The following is a 19796-nucleotide window of genomic DNA, read 5'->3' as shown; positions in this document are numbered from 1 at the left end:
AAGGGTCTGTCTGTCTGTGTGTTGCTTTTGCCGGGACCAGAGCAGGAATGCAGGTCAGAACTCCTGTAAAAGGTTAATAAGCAATCTAGTTAGATATGCATTAGATTCTGTTTTGTTTAAATGGCTGACAAAATAAGTTGTGCTGGATGGAATGTATATTCCTGTTTTTTGTGTCTTTTTGTAACTTAAGGTTTTGCCTAGAGGGATTCTCTATGTTTTGAACCTGATTACCCTGTAAGGTATTTACCATCCTGATTTTACAGAGGTGATTCTTTTACTTTTTCTTTACTTAAAATTCTTCTTTTAAGAACCTGATTGCTTTTTCATTGTTCTTAAGATCTAAGGATTTGGGTCTGTGCTCCCCTATGCAAATTGGTGAGGATTTTTATCAAGCCTTCCCCAGGATAGCGGGTGTATGGTTTGGGAGGATTTGGGGGGGGGAAAGACGTTTTAACCGAAGCTGGTAAGATTAAGCTTAGGGGGTTTTTCCTGCAGGTCCCCACATGTGTACCCTAGAGTTCAGAGTGGGGAAGGAACCTTGACAATGTGGATAGGTCTGACACACTAGTTATTTGTCCAAGGAACCAGGAACCAACAGCAGGGTCATTGAGGTCATAGGGGCTGCTCAAGCTGTTGAAATAGAAGTGTATTTGCTCCACAGATTACGTCACTTGAGGGCATTAGATGATTTTCTAAGGGGTAAAGCAAACAAACAATGCAGAGCATGTAGTGAAAACGCTCTTTGCCAATGGGAGAGAGCTCTCCCGTCCACATAATAAAACCACCTCCACGAACAGCGGAAAATATGTCAGCGGGAGAAACTCTCCCAGAAGTGTTGTCCACACAAGCACTTTTGTTGGTGTACCTTATGTCTCTCAGGGGGGTGGTTTATTCACACCCCTGAGCAACATAAATTATGCCGGCATAAGATGTAGTGTAGACATAGCCTAAGAAAGAACAAAAGAAAGAACTGAGAGAGAAAGCAATTCAGATTTCTTATTCAACTTAAAATAGAGTAACCTATCAAGCTACTGGTAAGAAAGGCATGTTTGTTTCAGCGAGAGGACTTCTGATATATGAAAACAGTAATCTTTGCAATATTTATAGATATACAGTAGTGAAACTCTTTTTGTATATCACATTACCTAGAGAAAACAATCACCCTGAACTCTCCTTCAAAAACCCCAAACAGCAGCAAACAACCTCCTTCTGGCTGGAACTCAGGTTCCTGAGGGATGATAGAGGATTAACTTTATTTTAACCTATCATCTTTGTGTGTAGAGAATTAGAGAAACTAGACACAGACCGCTTTGGGAGCCAGCTAGTAAACATTTGTTTAAAGTTACAACAACAAAGTATGTACCAGAGAGAGCGTGAGAATGAACAGGGTATAATCTCCTCTAATTCCCATTATAATAAACAAGGTTACATTTGTGCATCAAGAGCACTCTGTGTGTCTGCTGAAGAGATAAAATATAATTGTAATTTAATTGTTAAATTGTGGGATTATAGCTCCTACTCATTTTCCAATCTCAGTTTCTCAGGGAAGTGGACTATACTCTTTTGAAATGAGAAACTGGTTGAGGCCCTGGACTCTCAAAATCTCAGTTCAATTCCCAGCTCTGCTACAGATTTCTTATGGGCCTTGGCCAACTCATTTCATCTCTCCGTGTCTCAGTTCCTCATCTGTAAAATGTATTTCCCCTTTCACATCCAGTGTCTTGACAATTTATATTATAAACTCTCGGTATTGTCTTGTACATCTGTACAGTTCCTAGCCCAGTGAAGGGTCTGATCACAGACAAAAAACATGTGAGAGATGAGCAGGACAAAGGAAGATGTCACATCTTAGATTTATTGATAAATCAAGTACCTCTCTTTAGGTATTGTCTTTGTGATGTCACAAAACAGTTACAATGTTGTTCTTATACTGCCAGGTTTGTCAATAGAGCCAGACTATTTAGATAACATTCTATGGAGAGCACTTCAGATCTTATTTAATCCTTTCATGGCTTCAACATTCCACTGACATTAACAGAAATTAGGCCTTACTGTTACAGTCAGCAATCTAGTTACTATGGACATTTAAAAAAATTGTACTGACCCCAAAGATGTAACTGGGGACCAAAACAGAAGGCAATTAAGTGTAATAACACAACATAGACTTCAAAGGACTTGCTCTGTTCTGAAGGTAAAATCCTGAGATTCTCTGAAGCGGAGCACATTATGCAAGCAGGACTGCAATGAACCAAAACATTTGGGCTTGGATCTGAGAATGTTCCTGCAATTCCCAGTGACGTCAGTAGAAATTGTGGGTACTCAGCACCTTTCAGAATCATGCCCATTGTAATGACTCAGTCCTGCTCTAAATTAAGTCAATAGGGGGTTTTATCAGGACATAAGGTCTCAATTCTTTAGTGAACTCCTTGAGGACACAGATGACTGCCTACACAGAGCTTATTACTGGATTTGGAGCCTAAGTAAACAAATTAATAGTAAGTACAGTTTTGGTGACCAGTGACAAGCTCTTAATATAGGAGTGATTTGGTGGGAAAATTTAATTTCTTGTCATAAATCTAGCAAACAAAGTTCACATGAAACTAGTGTGTTCCTGAATAATGTGTGCTGCTTAAAGAAATTAAAAATACAAATTAAAAATAAGGCAGCAATAACTTTTAAAAACTATTTTATTATATTGCATGAGCTATAATGTTTTACAAATCTTAATTACATTTTCAGCAATAAAGAGAGTAGTACTGTAGTAAATACTCTGAGACATGAAGACACCTGACAAAAGGATACAAAAAAGATAGAAACACCTAAAAAGAGGGATGCAAAATGTCAATTATGTTTGAAATAGAAAATAAATGTTTACAAGACTGTGTGTTTGAAAATGATTGCCAAGGCAATGAAGTGCTTGTTCAACATTTAAGGCGCAGTCCTGCAAGATGCTAAGCACTTCCTGTGCCATCAGCTCCACGGGATTCATCATCTCACAGAATTGGACTCTTTGTGAGCTTCATGCTCTACTGAGCATTAAAAAGGGCCCTTTCCCCAACACAGCTGCAAAGATGCTGTAAAAATAGTTACAAAAGACTTGAGATCATAAAATGCATTAAAGTCTAACATCATATTATGCTTTAACTGAATCTATCAGTTCAATTGAGGAATAATATATCCAAATACTTGGAAAACATGTATAGAGATTTATTAAATCTTAATTTGTGACTAAAATTACGGAAATTTCAGTTGGTAAAAACTAATTTTTAAACTTTAAAATGTTGAGAACATGAATTACTACATAAATTTTTTTTGTTTGGTTTTTTGTTTTTTAAAAGGTTTACTACAAAGGGGTGAATGGCTTCAGATTTTTAGCAGGAAATATTTAATAATACTTTTAAAAGTAAACAAAAAAGCTTGGATAAAAGTGTTTATCATTAAAAAACGGCTATAATATCCCAAATCCTTAGCAGAATGCAGAGTGCCTATGGCCAAAAGAGTAACACACATTTACATTTTAATACGAACAATTTCGAGAATAGCATCCTCACTTTTTAAACATGATGGGCCTACTCCTGTATCTCTTGCATGCCCAAAGGCCCACTAAATTCAATGTCAAGGAAGTCAGTGGGGGAACTTGGAGTACGTAAGCAATGCAGGGTCAGGCTCAAAAGTGTGATTAAAATTAGCTCCCTCATTGTAAGTCATAAAATACCTGTCTCCATACTGCTTCTACCTCCTGCTAGCCAGGTAGCTCAGCACTTAAAGTAGGATGTATAATTTTTTGCTATGTGTACATTCCATTTGAGATAATAAATGTATTAGATCTGATATCGAGATCATTTAAATCAGTTTTATACTTTGACATCAATGGATTTCAACACATTTACTCCCTGATTTAAGGAGGTGTGATCAGAATCAGGCCCTGCGTGTTTAAAAAAAACCCTTGACTGTTGAAATCCCTGGAGAGATGTGATTTCATTGATAATTTCTGACTTCTTTCCAACAAACATTTTCTTAACACTTCCCGAATAGAAAATGTAAAAACATGGCTTACAGCAAACAAGTGTTGTTATCTACATGCAGGAGGCAATGTTCCAACATGAAACACTAGATTAGGCTTTCAAAAACTACAGAAACTACATAGTTTTAGTCATGATCTTTTTTGGCTAACAGAAAAAAATTTACATGTGCTTTTCATATAGTGGAGCATCCGACCGATAAAATAACTCTCTGAGGAAAAAGAAAGGCACTTTAGCAGGCTAGTTTACTTTCTTCAGCTCTTCCATGCCTCGGTTGTTTACTCTATCCGTGTAAAGGGTTCCAAATACAGTACTACTCATTGAAAGTCATCTGATTTCAGAAGTAACTGCATTTTAACTTGTAGACTGCTACGTTAAAATCTACCATTAACCCACTTTGTTTTTATTATAATTAATGAAAAAGACTGACAACGAGAGAGTGAATTCAGTTATTGTGGAATATCCACAGGCAATTTCCTCCTCTTTGGTACAAATCACTGCACGTGAGCAAGACCGTGGAACTCAAACAAAGTATTTTCCTTCTTGCATCATGGATTTTGTTGCGAGGGTCTGGTTGTGGGAAGCTTCTCCAGATCTGCATGGCTCGAACATGCTCACTGTTCGACTAGTAAATCTGGCAGTACACAAGTATTTTTTTCAGGATGCCAAACATAGTTATGTTCTAATCAGAACCCTCTATGTACATTCTTGATTAGACAACAGTCCCCTCACACCAGGAATAAACAATTCCTCTCCTGTGGTGTTTGCCTATCTATGATGGTGTTTGCCAAGTTAACAGAAAACTACCTCCATTTGGCGCCTAAGAAAACATCAGTAAGTTTAATATTCTCAGTTTACTCCAACATAGTCACTTATCTTCATTACAAAGAAGTGCTTGGTCTGAAAAATGTGCTATATTGCATAAAAAACACATGACTAAATTACCCCCCCCCTTTTTTTTTTTTTTTTTTAGGGACTCCATTAGTCTACCTTATACAAGGCAGAAGAGATTTGAAACTGGTGTGCTACTCTGAAGTGGGAAAATTCTGGAGCTCCTTAAGTCACACTTAAGCAGCCACAGGGGAAAAAACCTATAAAGTTACTTATCTGAAGTCTGCCCCATGCATCTGACAAAATCTGACCCTCAGGGGAAATACAAAAGGTACATTTGTGCGCACACATTCTTAACTCCTAGTGTTTATGCTCAGAGTAAGTGATACCTAGTTTTTCATTACATGAGGCAACGGCAATAATCATCTTTTGAAGAATCTTGCTTCTCAGAGACGGCGTTCTTTTACAATGCCCAACACCAGCAGCTCTGATCACAATTGTGAACTCCACTGCCCAGGGGTCATGGAAACTAGAAGCCCTCCCCCCTTTAAAACTCCACGAATTTTTTGAACTCCTTTTCTTGATTGTCCATTTCAAAAAGCACACCTAGCAGCTCTCCAATTGTGTGCAGCAGCATAGTTGATTATGCTAGCTACAGGCTCCAGACATGCACCTGCCCAAGTACACAGAAGATATTGGCTCCCCTGGGCCTGTGGGGAGAAGCAGCTGTAGAAATGTGGACAATGACCATGTCTTGTTTATAACTTTAGGGAGGAAAGGAAGGGAGGTCTGAATCTCGACTTTTGCCTTCTGTTGTGACTATCCTGAGAATGGTATCTCTGGTGTGTTTTATCTGCAGCTGCTGCCATTGCAGCCTTGAGGGGTCCCCCCCCCCCCCCCCCACAGAACACCTGGGCCAAATAAGGAAGAGAAAAAAAAGGACTTGGGATGAGACACTCAATGAGAGTCTACAAGCCAGTGAACAGAGGCCCTGGAGGATGAATACTGTATGGAAAAGGAAAGAACAAGAGAAAGACCCAGGAGTCCCAGCAGGTAAGAGATGGAGATGCACCAGGTGATAATGGGGCTTCTCCAGCAACAAACACAGAAACTGCAGGACTCTTGTGGACCTACAAGATCGTTAACGCTGCCTGTTGTGTCCTGCATAATGAAACAAAGGGAGAAGAGTTGCCACCAGGATGGAGGGCAGGGATTGACCGCCTATCTGCTGAGTTTGAACAGTCAAACAAAAGGGCTATCAGAATAGTTCAACAGGAAGCTATCTGTATAGGGAAGCTCTGAAAGAGCACTTTAACAGTGAGCCACAGCAATGCATTGTGGAGTACCTCGCCCTGCAGTTTGCAAGCCTATTAGGAACTACGATGTGCTTGGTGCACATCTATTAATATATTAAACACTGTCAATGCACCTATTAATTTTGTGGCTCTTACTGTATATTTATCATTATTACACTGTGTTTGTCACTGATCCTACAAGTTGTCACAGTATGTAATAATAAGTCAAGTGAGTGCTTTTGCTGTCACCAGGCACTGTGCAGCATATGTTGGGAACTAATAAAGATGAATTGTTTTCCAAACAAAGTTTTATTGAGTAACAAAAACACTTCAGAAAAAATTCAGTGCAAGTTAAAAACAAATACATTAAAACCTTAAATTTATGAAAGAGAGCTTAAAGAGGAAGGAATGTTCCTGTGCATTTTACCCATGCACACATCAGCCCTGGCTTTCGTAGGTCAGTGTATGTGAAGCTGTGTCTGAGTAGAGTGGTAGGGATGCAGCCCGATGCTACATGAAATGTTGGGGGAAGGCACAGGGAGGTGCTATACTTGAGTTTTTCAAAGACTGCAAAAGGAGACAAGCCCAGGATTGTTGACTGGGATATTTTTCTCAGAGATCCAATCTTGTGAGTGAACAATGCCTGCACACCTTCAATCTACCAAAAGCACATTCAATTACCATTCTGCACTTCCTAAGCTGGTAGTCAAATCTTTCCTTGGTGCTGGCAAGGTGGCTAGTGTATGGCTTCAAGAGCCAGGGGAGGTAGAGTTCAGTTGGGTCCCCCAGAATCACTATGGGTATTTCAATATCACCAGGTGAAAGAATGTCCCTGTTTGCAGCTTTCTGAACTGTCCTTGTTCTTAAAAATGCAAGTGTCTTGCACCTTCCCTGACCAGACCACACTGAGGTCAGCGAAGCATCTCCACCAACACTTGCATAACTAGAGGAAATAGCCCTTTCTGTTGATATACTCTGTGACAAGGTGGTCTTATGCCAAAATAGGGATATGCGTGCCATCTATCGCTGCTCTGCAGTTTAGGAACCCCATTGCTGCAAACCAATATGTTATGTTCTGCATGTTACTAATAGTCATATTCCTGCATAGCAGGAGATACTTAATGGCCTTGCACACTTGTATGACAACAGCCCTGTGATGGGGTGTACCAGGCTCAGAGGTCTCCTGCTGTTCTACCACACCCCGTCCCAGAAAAGAGCTGTGGAACTAAGTCCTCCATGGCCTAGAGAGACTGTTCAGGAGGCAGCCAATTAGGGAAAGGCTGCAGGGAGAAGCCAATCAGAGGTTTGCAGACCCATACAAAAGAAGCTGCAGAGGTAGTGTCAGGCAGTTGCTGTTTGGAGCCTGAGGAGTACACACAGTGCTCCTAGCAGGCTGAAGGACTGCAGCACCACAGACAGCTCACTGCTGGCAGTGACCAGAGGAGAAAGAGCTCCTGGCTGGCTGCTGGGCCTGAACATAGAAGAGCCCTGAGGTAAAGGTGAAACATTAGTTGAAGGCTGGGGCCATGGGGAAGCAGAGGGGGCATCTGAGGACTGCCATTCTGTGTGAGGTGGGGCCATGGCATGTGGGCAGGGAGGGTTAATATCATGGTGCACTTAGGGCCCTTAACTGCCTTAATATGACCCTTCCTCTCTGGAGTCTGTGGCCAATATTTTTCCCCTGGGCCTGTTACAGGTCAGCCTTTTATACCCTTCTGACATCTTAAAGGGTGAGGAAAAATAAACCACTGAGCTAAGTACTACAGACCTTCTGGTCTACAAGCACAAAAATGTAGCAAACAAGGATAATGTAGCAAAGCCACTTGACATGTCTCACTATTGTGAGAGTGCTGGAGACAAACAAGCAAGCCAGCCCTCTGATCACCAATTAGTTCCCCTGGAGAAGACTCAGTGGCAGATAGCTAGCTAATTGGTCCATCAGCCCAAGACTGATTAGCTAAGGGCTAGAAAAGTTGACACAGGAAGAAAGGGGAGAGATTGGGTTAGTGAACTCAGCATGCTCTGAGATCCCAAGGGAGGGATGTTTCTGTTTCTCTCTGGCTCTGGGGTGACAGGGCAAGAAACCACTGTAAATACTTGGCTGCACAAGACTGTATTGGTGGCAGTGGTGGGAATATAAATAAATAACATGAAGGTGCCACTCACTGGAGAGTCTGAGGTTTCTGGGCATACAAGGGCTGGGACAGAGTGCACCACGTTACAACTGCTAGTAATACTTAATCAGTTCATGCCAGTAAATCAAAAGAGAGCAACAAAAACAGCACTAGTGCTAGCAAGTGGGAGATTGCGAAACAAAGATGGCTGTAGTAAGGCCACTATGACAGATGTACTACTGCAATTATCACCAAACCAATGGCTGGTGGGAATAGTCCAGAAAATCCCAATACTGACACTGGACAAGAACAGGGCCAGGCAAAAGTGAGAAAATCCCAACAGAGATATCAACCAACATTTAGATACTTCAATGAAGGTATTGCTTGAGATGGTGTTTCAACTGTCTTAGAACCTTTGTTGTATAGACATGTGCTTTCTGTATGTTTGCAGTGTTGTTGCAGCTGCAGAACACCTTCAAAAGAAGAGCCTGGGAGCTTAAATTCATAACATTGCTAGACACTAAAAATCATAGACTGAATACAGACACTGGATTTATGGCTTATTATAACGATCTGTAACCCACTAACCCATCCCCTGACTTTTTTTTTTTTTGTCCTATGACTGCAGGGGTATTCCCTGGCCACTCACCTTTAATGGTCCCATAGAATATGTTAACTACTTATGCTAAACAAGCTGTTCCACCTTCATTTAGCTGTGGCACGTTGCGATTGTTTCCCAGACCTGAAGAGCTCTGTGTAAACTCAAAAGCTTGTCTCCTTCACAACAGAAGTTAGTCCAATAAAAGACATTATCGCACCCACCTTTCCCTAACGTGCTTCATCTACACAGATACTGTGTCATTTAACATGTATTGCCTTATCCATCCATCTTGTGTCTCTAATATCTTGAGATCAACATGGTACAGCATCACTGCACACAACATGTATTGCCTTGAAATGTGTATAAAGGGGACTGTTTTAACAAATCACTCATTCACCTCTGAGCCAAAATATAAGCTCATGAAGTCCAAACACTAGCTGTATGATTTTGCATAAAAAAAGTGTATATATTTTTTGATCCATGTTGCTGCTGGAAGCCTAAAAGCAAGCCAAATTTTCTGGGGTCTGTTACCCTCAGATCTGGTTTGTTAGGCTATCAGCCGAAATGCACTACTGGCATATGTGCTCAGAAGGGGCACTTTGTATTGCCACATCTATACGGTCAGATTCTGCCTGATGAGCCCAAACAGCACAATGTTTGGTTGGGGGGGAGGTATGCAAGAGTGCAATCCCCTACTCTGCTGGGGGTGGCAACCTGGAGCTAGCCAGCACAGCCCATCAGATAGATGCACCAACCAATACAGTGCACATCCCAGCCAGCCACCACTGGGCTGCTATGGAGTCCCAAACTTAAAACTGAGCCTCCCAACAAACGTACACATCCCTGGGGGGAGTGAATCCTAGCTTTGGTGCATAACAACTTCTTGTGGGAACAGCAGAATGCCAAACAATCTCTCTGAGCTTGCAGGGATTAAATAAAGCCATTATTTTATTGTGTCCTATCACTCCCATTAGTGAGCCACATACAGTAGGCTTGAGGAATCAATTATTTTCTTCTCCACAGAATGGATTTATTCACAAAAATTCCATAGGGGAATCTGCAAACTAACATTCATCAGTGTCAAGCTGCTGTAGTTCACAAAGTGACATAGAAGCATATTCTCAGTATTGACTGGTTATCTGACAAACCCTCAACTCATGAGAGAGATTTTTAGCTGCTCTTTTACAGGGCACAGCATTAGGAACACTATTTTTCCCCTCAGCAAATATGCCACCATTAGCTAAAGGGAAAAATAGAAACAACATTAATAAAAATTGGAGTGGCAGCAGTAGATCCTAATAAGATGCATAAAAATATATTAAGGAAATAAAATAACTGTTTATAAGGTTTGTGTGTATGCTTGAGATAATAAAGTTGGATGCCTGTGTGTGTATGTATGGTTGTTATTATGTACAAAGTTTAGTATTTAATTGAAATTGCTGTCAGCATCCATCTGATTGATCACCGTATGTAGAACGAAATCACTTAAGCCACCTCCAAATGTATGATACTACAGTATTTGTTATTTTAATGTACACACTTGTGCTCACAGAATTTGTGTTTCTGTTTCTTAATATATGCTTTTAAGATCTATTGTATTAAGGAATATTGGTACGTTAAATAGAGAATATTTTGTTTTCAATGACTACTGCCTAAGTGTCAATCCTTTAAGCAGAAGGCTGTATCCATCCTCCCAAGGGTAAACAAAGTTAGTTAGTTCTGGAGAGTTTCCTGAAGGTCATAGGGGAACCCCTGGTAAAACCCTAGCAATTCCTCTAGGGTGGGCCACCTCCTTTTATGTACCAAAACAGACAATAGAGTTACTGGAATAGGCAAACCATTGTGGGCGTGCTCCAAGTCTGATTTTGGGGGTAACAAAGCTTATCAAGGACATTATATTAGTATCAATGTAAACCCTGGTTCTGTATTTGAAGGACTGAACAAAACTGGTGCAACAATGAAAGCACTGACAGTGACAATAACTTATAAGCTTGACATTCAAATAGTCTTTCAAATGTATATCGGTTTTGAAGTGTGGTTGATTATTTAACCATTATGAATCCATCAGAGAAAAAAAATTCCATCCAGAGGGTGGAACTTGATGAAGGATATATGTTATAAACATTTTTATATGAATAATTAGTTACACAAATCAAAACACATTACCAAAGGCAAGCAAACTTGGCAAATACCCACACTCAGCTGTAAGGCAGATGACTTGTGTAATCTTTCAGATTTATTTTTCTGTTGGCCAAACAATCTACTTACCATATTTAATATTTCTCTCTGAACATTTTGTTTTTCATTGTTATATTCACGGGATCGATAAGGATTTCATATGTTCAGGAAGCAATGGCATACTAGGAAGAGTCAGAAACATGGTATTGTTTGCAATTTGGTTTGCAAATTCTTCTAGTAAAAGAAGGAATGGTACCAATGCCCAAAAGACAAAGGTGTTAACTGAGTTTGATGGTATTATTTCCTGAGTGAAGATGACTGCAGCCCAGGTCCATAGCGTATATATATATATTTTGGTTGTGTTACTTCAACCATATTTATTATATAGACAATAAAAAGCTTTTTTTTTTTCTTTAAAAGGAATTTTCTACTATAACACTTTTTAAAGCAATCCTTTATAATCAAATTGCCAAAGCCAAAATGCTGTGACTTATTTCTTCAGAGAAACATCTTAAAGGTCATAGGAAATATTCTGTTTCATGTGAAGCACATTAAAAAGTGCGAGTCTACTTTTCTGTTAGCCAAAGCTAAATCTATCACTTTGACAAAATGACCATTTAAAACAAAGAATATATTTTGATGGACATTTCCTTCCTCTGTACATATGTAAGTTATATCTCGTGCATTCAAAACTTTTGGTAGCTGTTTAACTTAGTAATAACTCATAATCAAGTGTCTCTGTTGTACTGTGGACCAAGTTTGGAGCTCAGCTTCCATACGCTCAAAAGTCTAAACAATCAGGTTTTTTTTAAGCCTGTTTAACACCTCTGTGCTGCATGGCCTACTAACAAAAGTAGCAAAAAAGGGGCACGTTAGCCAATGTGATCAAATTTACTATTTGTTTTTAAAAACTTTTAAAAGTGAATGAACTTAACAGTACAGGTCATTCCTTCTAAAAGTACCTTTTCTGCAAAAGGTGCCATTTGCTCATATTTACAAAAGTATTTTCATTAGACATCAAGTTTTATCCTAAATACACCTGTGTGAATCAGGAATAGCTCGATAGCCTATGATAGAGTGCCAAATTTGACTCAATATGCATTGAGTAACACATGAAAAGGAAGATTTTTGCAGACTTAACAAGTGTCTGGAGTTGATACCAAGTCCCTGATTATTTCCAAGAACACATTGAGACTAATGTGGTGAAACTTTATACAAAATAGGAATTACTACGGTCAGGGCTCCAGTAAAAGTTATGTGTAAATGCTACACAATAGCCTGCTGCTCACACCAGTTAGGAACAACATTTTGGAAACATTTTAACAATCGCTACCCAGAAATATGCCTACAAAAAATAATATACTTTCTTTTTCTGAGTGCCTAAATTTCTAACTGTGCACCCCAAGAGGTGTACCCCAAGAATGAAAAATTTAAACAAACCATTGTAGCATTTCTTAGTGACAAATTCACATTTTATATCCAATGCTCTGTTGAAATCATAATCCTTAGTCTGCATGTTAAGAAATGTAACTTTACCTGATACTAGAAAACCATTTTGACTGCTCCTTATAAATCCAACATTGCAAATTTACCAGAAGCAAAGAGGAAAGAGTGCATAAACTGCTAGAAAAAGCAAGAACACTGAACACACTGTGTTTCAATTTATAGGAATCAGTGGTCTCTCCTCTCTTTTTTTCCAGATATTGGTTTGACTATCTCTCTTAGTTACAGGTGGTCTACCTCTTTTTTTAGCTGGAGGAGTATTGGACTCATGACCTTTTGTTGTGTTTTTTTTCCGAGGTGGTTCTTCAGTGTGCTGTTCTAGGACCTGCCTACTTCCTCCGTCCAATAGGTGTCTCACAGACTGATCATCAGGGCTACAAACAGTGGTTCCACTTTCGCTGCTGCTCAGATCCAAATCTTCCAAATAAAGGATCTTAGAATGATGCATGCTTTTAATGAAAGTTTTCTCTCTCTCCAGTTTTCGACTGGGATGATGCTCATTCATGTCCACGCCAGAGTCCAGGCTGGTGTCATTACTTTCTGTTTTCCTGCCCTTTTTCAGATCTATAAAAGAGTGCCTCACTTGAGCGACTGGCTTTCCATCTAGTGACACGAACCATGCTCTGGGGTGTGGGGATGGTTTTCCTTTAGAAAGCTCCAATAACGTTTGCTCTGAAATACCTTGAAGTTCAGATGAAAATGGTGTCATAACTGCTTCGTTCAGTGTCCCAGGAACAGAGACAGACTCCAGCAAATTATTGGTATACCGACCCCAGTTTGAAGTTTGTGAAGATAAGCCCTGTTGACCATCTAATGTGGCTCTCTCATCTCTGGAAGTGGGGGGCTGGAGTGGAGAGTGCATTGGCATTTTCGGTAGTGTCTGTGTATAGCTGTTTCGATTCGTGGGCTCCATCATTGGGCTGTAGACTAACTGCCCTTTTCTTGGCAAAGTAGCTGACTTAGCCGCATGCAATTGCTCCGGAGAGTGGAACAGGTCAGAGGTTTGAAGGATGGCAACAGGCTGACTGTAAATATTAATTAGTTGTTCTGGGATATGGGAAAGCCCATACATCTCTTCGTTCACTGCAAGATATCGGTTTTGGTCTTGAATATCCCTGGGAGATTGAGAAACACTGCTGTTAATGTGCCTTGGCGGCTGTAATTGTCTAACTCCAACATTAGGCTCCAAGGACTGGGCTGAATTCCTCGAGTGACCACTCTGATTAGATGATTGATATGAAACATTTTCTGTGTAGATTTTAAAATTGTCCCAGGCTTTTTTGTCCTCTGTTTCCATAGAAGTCTTTCTGTGAGGGCTATAGGAGGAAAGCTTGGGCATGTATAATTGTGACTTATCCTCTAGCTTTACTGACCCCTTCACAGCACTGATGTGATTTATGTGAGTTGTTGATGTTGTCTGGTCTTTTTTTAAGACCTCCAGTTTAGTTGTATTTTTTTCCCTCCTATGTGATTGGCCACATTTATCCCTATGGGGGAAAAAAAAAAGGGGGGGGGGAGAGAATTGTAGGACATATGATTCAAAATACTAGTGATGAGCGCAGATTGCACTTAAGACTTCACAGACTAAAAGGTATGATGTACAATTTGAAAGCCAGTAGGTACCAACTTAAACCTGTTCAAAAACCAATGAAATCATTTGTGATTACACTGCATATTAATGTAGTGTATATATTTAAATTAGTACGTTTGAAAAAGACTTTAAACACATGCACTTCCTAGATATTACAAAGAAAACAACTATTTTGTCTCAAAAGAGCCCCATTTGTTAACTTTAAACTCCATCCATGCTAAGCATATTAAAGCTTTTCTTTTTCCTTACCTGCAGTAACAGAGAAGAACAGTGAAGAATCCAACGATAATGACTATAGTACCTCCAAGTATGGCTGTAAGGAACACTGTGTGATAGGCTGTTATGTCCTTGGAAACTGCATTAATAATAGAGTCTAGATTTTTTAAACACAAAACCAAACAAATGAGATGTCAAGAACTAAGAATTGTGTTTCTCATGCAAAACTGCATTTGATAAATTGCACTGTAGTTTTCTAGCTGCTGTTCTGCTCCCCTGCACTATCCTGCTATTGGTCATTTTAGCCATTATGGAAATGTGGGAACCATCACCAATATCAAATCACACTTCAGGGGCTGATGTCACAAACACTGACATATTGCCTTTGCTCAATTCCAGCCAAATGGTGTTCATGCTATATGTCCGAATTTGTTTCAAAATCCTAGTCCCTAAACAGAGCTGCTGTCACATCATGTCACATTAATTTTAAAATTCTGAAACCACATTTTCTCTTTCAAAAGTTGTCCATATGAATCCCCACTCCAGGGATAAGTACAACTTTATCTGTGCAAGCTCAGATTCTTCTATATAAGCTGTAACCACTGTGGCCAATCAATCCAATCCCATCCTCCTCCCCACACAGTTCCAGGGGCTAAAACAGACCGAGGGTTCCAACAGCTTTTCAGTTTGTTATGCTGATACTTCTCTTCTAGAGTACGCCCAGAAGATGGCAGTAATATATATACCTAACATGGCTTGGCTCTCTCTCCCTCCAAAAATGTATCTGAGAAGAGGTCTGAAAATGGGGAAAATGAGGGAGACCATGTCTGCTCTGAGGCACCAGCTGATCTGGAAGAATACTTTTTCCAACTTATTGGAAACGATTCCACAAATCATATTTCTTCTTTCGAAGTATGCTGGGTTTCAGGGCCGTCCTTAGGCATATTCAGCATACGCGGCTCCATAGGGCACCTGAAAATTTGGGGCACCTCCTAGCTCTTCCTATCCCTGTTCTGACCCTTCCTGCAGGCTCCCACCATAGCTGGCTGCTGGTGAGTCTTCCTCCAGAGGGTATCTAATAACTTAAAAGTGAAAAAGCCTTCCAGCCTGCCAGATCAATTAGCACAACATTGAAACTGTTAAAGAGCCATTCAAGTGGCAATGAAGCCATTTAACAGGCATTTGCTAAGCCCCAGGTACATACTGTCAATTTCTGAATTTACTGACAAAAACAGTTGTGCATTACTATAATATTTACTCAGAACATGTTAGTCCATAGGACCTTAGTTTAAAATTTGCTTTAAAAATATTTCATTAGTGAGTTGGTGAAGATTATAAAATCACATCTCTAAAAATCCTTGCATAGATTTTTAGATGCACAATCGTCTTTAGCCTTAAATGCTTGGATCTTCAGACATGTAGTTTTTTATATAAATCCCTCAAAAGACCACCTTTATCTAAAATACACATTTTAATTTTAATTACAATAGTAAAAAAGAACTTGCTTCCAAAGTCTTCCTGTCCTTCTCTTTCTCCCTTCACCCCCGGCTCCCCTGGTTGAAGAGAGCCCTGAATGGGACAACAGCCCTTTCCTTCCAGATAGGTAGACAGAGTTTCTCTTTCTTTACTTCTGACTATCTGATGAACTAGTTTTACGAGAACCCTCCAGCAAAATCAGTACCTAGTAAGATATCAAATTCTTTGTTATGCCTAAAATCTTTGGAAACATATTTTTTAAAGTTGCTGAAATTTCATAAACATGTCTATTGTTATGGAGATCACACAGGGTAAATAAATTAGTGTTCCCTTTTTCTAAAAGCAATGAACCTTGTTATGAACACACTAAACCTCTGTGACTGATTAATTTAAAATAATATCTTTGTTTCAGTGAGTTAAATATGTAGTAATCTGGAAAGATTACTTTATGAAGACTTAAGAGTACATTTAAAATATAAAATCATCTTAGAAATACTGATTAAGAAAATGTAAAACAGAGAAGAGCTGCTTACTACAAAGTTTTTGCAAATAAATCTCTGACAAACTTCAGGGCATATCAAAAAACCTGCGACTGACATTTTTTATTCCCAAGTTTAGTGCTTTTAATTAGGTACGTTCTGCATGTCCAGTCTTCACCACCTGGCATGCAGTGGAAAACATGCCCCGTTTTCTTTCGAAAGAAATTGCAGAAGAGTATTTTTTTCAAATGTCATTTGCTTCGTTTGGGATCAGGGATTTGGCTGGAAGGGAGTGAGCAGGGAGAGGGAGGGAAGAGAGGAGGGAGACAGTGGGGAGAGGACAGGGCCTGGGCAGAGGGGGACGGGGCCTGGGATGGAGCAGGACTGGAGCCTGGGTGGGGCCACAGACAGAAGAGGTGGGCTGGCGGCAGCTTCACCCACCACCCATGAGAGCAGATAAGAGCGGATCGGCTCCCGCACACCCAGTGCGCGTTGCAGTGTCCTTAGGCAGGAGCCGTATTCACAGAACCGAATGCGCCGGTGCTGCGCATTCTGCATGAGGAAGAGGGTATGGGGGTCTCTGCGGGGAACTGACTCTCCGCTGCTGTGAGTTGGGCCGGGTGGCTCAGTATCCTTTGATGCTGCCGCCGTGAGGCAAGCCCAGGCTGCTGCTGGGCATAGGGGCACCAGTTTAATATTACTGCATAGGGCCCCATAAATCCTAAGGACAGCCCTGCTGGGTTGTGTTCCCTGCAATCCCCGAGTCAACTGTATCACTAGCAGTTAAAGGACACAAGAACGCACGTGTATGCTGTATACAGAAGCAGAGGCACCCTCAGAATTCCATCTTATTAACAATGACTCTCATCAGATTGAAGCCAGCTGCATACCAATTTTTCCTCTATTTTTCAAGAAGCAAATTATACTGACAAACAGCTATTAAGTTATTATTTGGATAATGTAATGATTTTTGTGTTCTAATAATATGCAATACCTCTGGTTCCAGGCACTGGCGCTGCTATCCAGTATCCCAAGTGCGGAGCAACATACGTCCATACTAAATGGTCATTTGCATTCTTCACCATTCCCAGCCCACGATTTACCCAGGCACCTGAAAAAGAAGGCAGCCATTAAACATATCACGGCACATAGTTTTGTTTTATATATGGTTCTACCACTGAAAAAGGCATTACATAAAGCAAGTCATCAGAAAAGTATGGAAAATCAAAAAGGAACCATTTAAAATCAAGCTCTTCTGGGACTTTCATCTTATATACTAAACCCTGTCGACACACAAACTTGTATGACTTAACTAAATCTTTTTCTACACCCGATTTAGATATTTCAGTGTAATTCTATGAGTGGACAGTTATTTTCGAAGAAGAATAACTAAAGTCAATCTAGTGGTTTGTTAAATGACTTTAGCCAGTTTTATTCCAAAATAATAATAAATAATAATAATAATAAAAAAGAGTCCACACACAGACTTGCACCAAAATAATTTTAATTCATACCTTCTGCTACTTTAGTGCAAGGCTTAAATTTATTAAGGGTGGGTAACTTAAGCACAACTAATAGAATTTCCAGCATTAGTTATTAGTGTACAATGGACAAGCAATGATAATCCATTAAGACTGCAACGGGATCAACAATACCTGCCTTGAACATTTTTTTTTCTGTTTAAATTGTCTAAGGCTGAAACAGCTCAATTAGCCCAAGGAAGACTTATTGTTAGGCCACAGATCCCACACCATCTGCCTTGCAGTGCAAAACAACAGGTTTTGGGTCATGTCAAGCTTCTGCAAGGTAGGATACTGCACTTGCATACTGTGAAGAGCTTGCACAGAAGTTTGCTTAAAAAACCTTGAGGCCTTGGTCTCCCTGCCACTAACCCCACCACTGGGATGGTGGCCTATTCACAGTAGGTGGAGCGCCTGTTGCATTTGGGGCTTGCACCAGCCAGGAGGCTGTGAGCCCTAGGCTGTGAATTGCTAGGAGGCGCAGGCTAAAGAGTGCTTGTTATTGTGCCCCGCCCAAAAGGGCCTGGGCTGTAGACTGTTAATTGCTGCCTGCCCAGCCAGGAGTCTAAGCTAACTTCCAATTCCCTGTGATTTGACTATTCGAGGGAGTAAGTCAGTGTGGCCTCCCTCCAAGCCTAACAGCGAAGCATGGCCACAGACCCACTACAGAGAACCATTTTACAAGGTACAAAATGGTGAAGTAAGGTAACAGATGAGAAGACAGCACAATTCGTCCCACTCCAGGCCATCCAGTCATTTGTAAGGTGCGGGGGCTGTGTATAATGTGAAGGAAAGAAGAGGGTAACAATCGATATACAAAAAGAAAAGGAGTACTTGTGGCACCTTAGAGACTAACCAATTTATTAGAGCATAAGCTTTCGTGAGCTACAGGAGGAAGTGAGCTGTAGCTCACGAAAGCTTATGCTCTAATAAATTGGTTAGTCTCTAAGGTGCCACAAGTACTCCTTTTCTTTTTGCGAATACAGACTAACACGGCTGTTACTCTGAAACCAATCGATATACAAAGCCATATGTTTAGTAAAAAGGAAATTATTCCATGTTTTAGAGGTAGTTTTATGAGAAGTACAACCTAGATTCTCATGAGACTTAATCTCTGTAAAAGTCCTACCTGGAGTGAGAATAAAAATATCTATGCAAAGTAACAAAGATTTGTAATCATCTTTAAAATTAGAGAGTTAGCATTCTTTAATTTTTTTACTTTCCACTCCATAGGAAACAGCATGTACTAAGAAAAATGTAGGGGTATTTATTTATAATTTAATTGTCCTTTAGTACCCTTTAAACAGAGTGATGTAATTTTCAGTTATCTTATAACAAGTCTGAAAAATCAGTTTAACTACATGTTGAGAACAAGACTACTTTAAATATTATTGATGCAAATACTTCAGTAAGAGTCAAGAAAAGGTTTAGCTCTATATGAATTAGAATAGTATCCATGGTAGCTGGGATACAATTACATAGGCTTATATTTCAGGCATAAGCTAATTGCCAGTGAGAGTCAGGACCACCTGCCAATATAGTATTGCAAGATGAGCTGCATTATGGAGGTTTCTGCCTTCCTCTAGTGCATCTGAGCGGGTCAACAAGATCACTGGTCTATTTCAATTTAGTTGTTACTGTAAATATTTGACAGGAGATATTATATGTCAGATTACAGCAAAAGAAAAACTCTAATTTAATTCTATTATTTCTCCTATATAACTTTTACTTTCTTAACTGTTTGCAATAATCATAAAATAATAATAGTAATAAAACAGACTAAAGCTATGTCTGTCCCAGTATTAACATTTAATTTCAAGTGAACGTTAGGGGTATGACTCTGGAGCATAATATATTCAAATAATTCTTAATTTTGAATGTCAGTGAAACCATCAGCCAAGACACCGTCATCATGCTTAAATTTACATCAGTTTTAAAAAGTCTATCTTGTCCCAAATACTTATGGAATT

The 19796-nt window shown here is 39.8% G+C and overlaps 1 protein-coding gene across 1 annotated transcript in view; it reads right to left on the bottom strand.

The window, feature by feature from the left end:
- Positions 1 to 2669: 2669 nt before the first annotated feature.
- The window catches only part of FAM171B (family with sequence similarity 171 member B), a 74486-nt gene continuing 57359 nt past the window's right edge, over positions 2670 to 19796 (bottom strand). Inside the window, exons 6-9 of the mRNA XM_073306110.2 lie at positions 17301 to 17417; positions 14385 to 14508; positions 12578 to 14031; positions 2670 to 3074 (exon numbers count right to left, since the gene is read on the bottom strand). Coding sequence (XP_073162211.2) covers positions 12699 to 14031; positions 14385 to 14508; positions 17301 to 17417 — 1574 coding nt within the window. The 3' untranslated portion in view covers positions 2670 to 3074; positions 12578 to 12698. The remainder of the gene's footprint in view (positions 3075 to 12577; positions 14032 to 14384; positions 14509 to 17300; positions 17418 to 19796) is intronic.

Source organism: Lepidochelys kempii, chromosome 11, assembly GCF_965140285.1.
Source record: "Lepidochelys kempii isolate rLepKem1 chromosome 11, rLepKem1.hap1, whole genome shotgun sequence".
Classification (NCBI taxonomy): Eukaryota; Metazoa; Chordata; order Testudines; family Cheloniidae; genus Lepidochelys; species Lepidochelys kempii.
The sequence above is the reverse complement of the archived record's forward strand: the minus strand, read 5'-3'. Positions and strand labels throughout refer to the sequence as shown.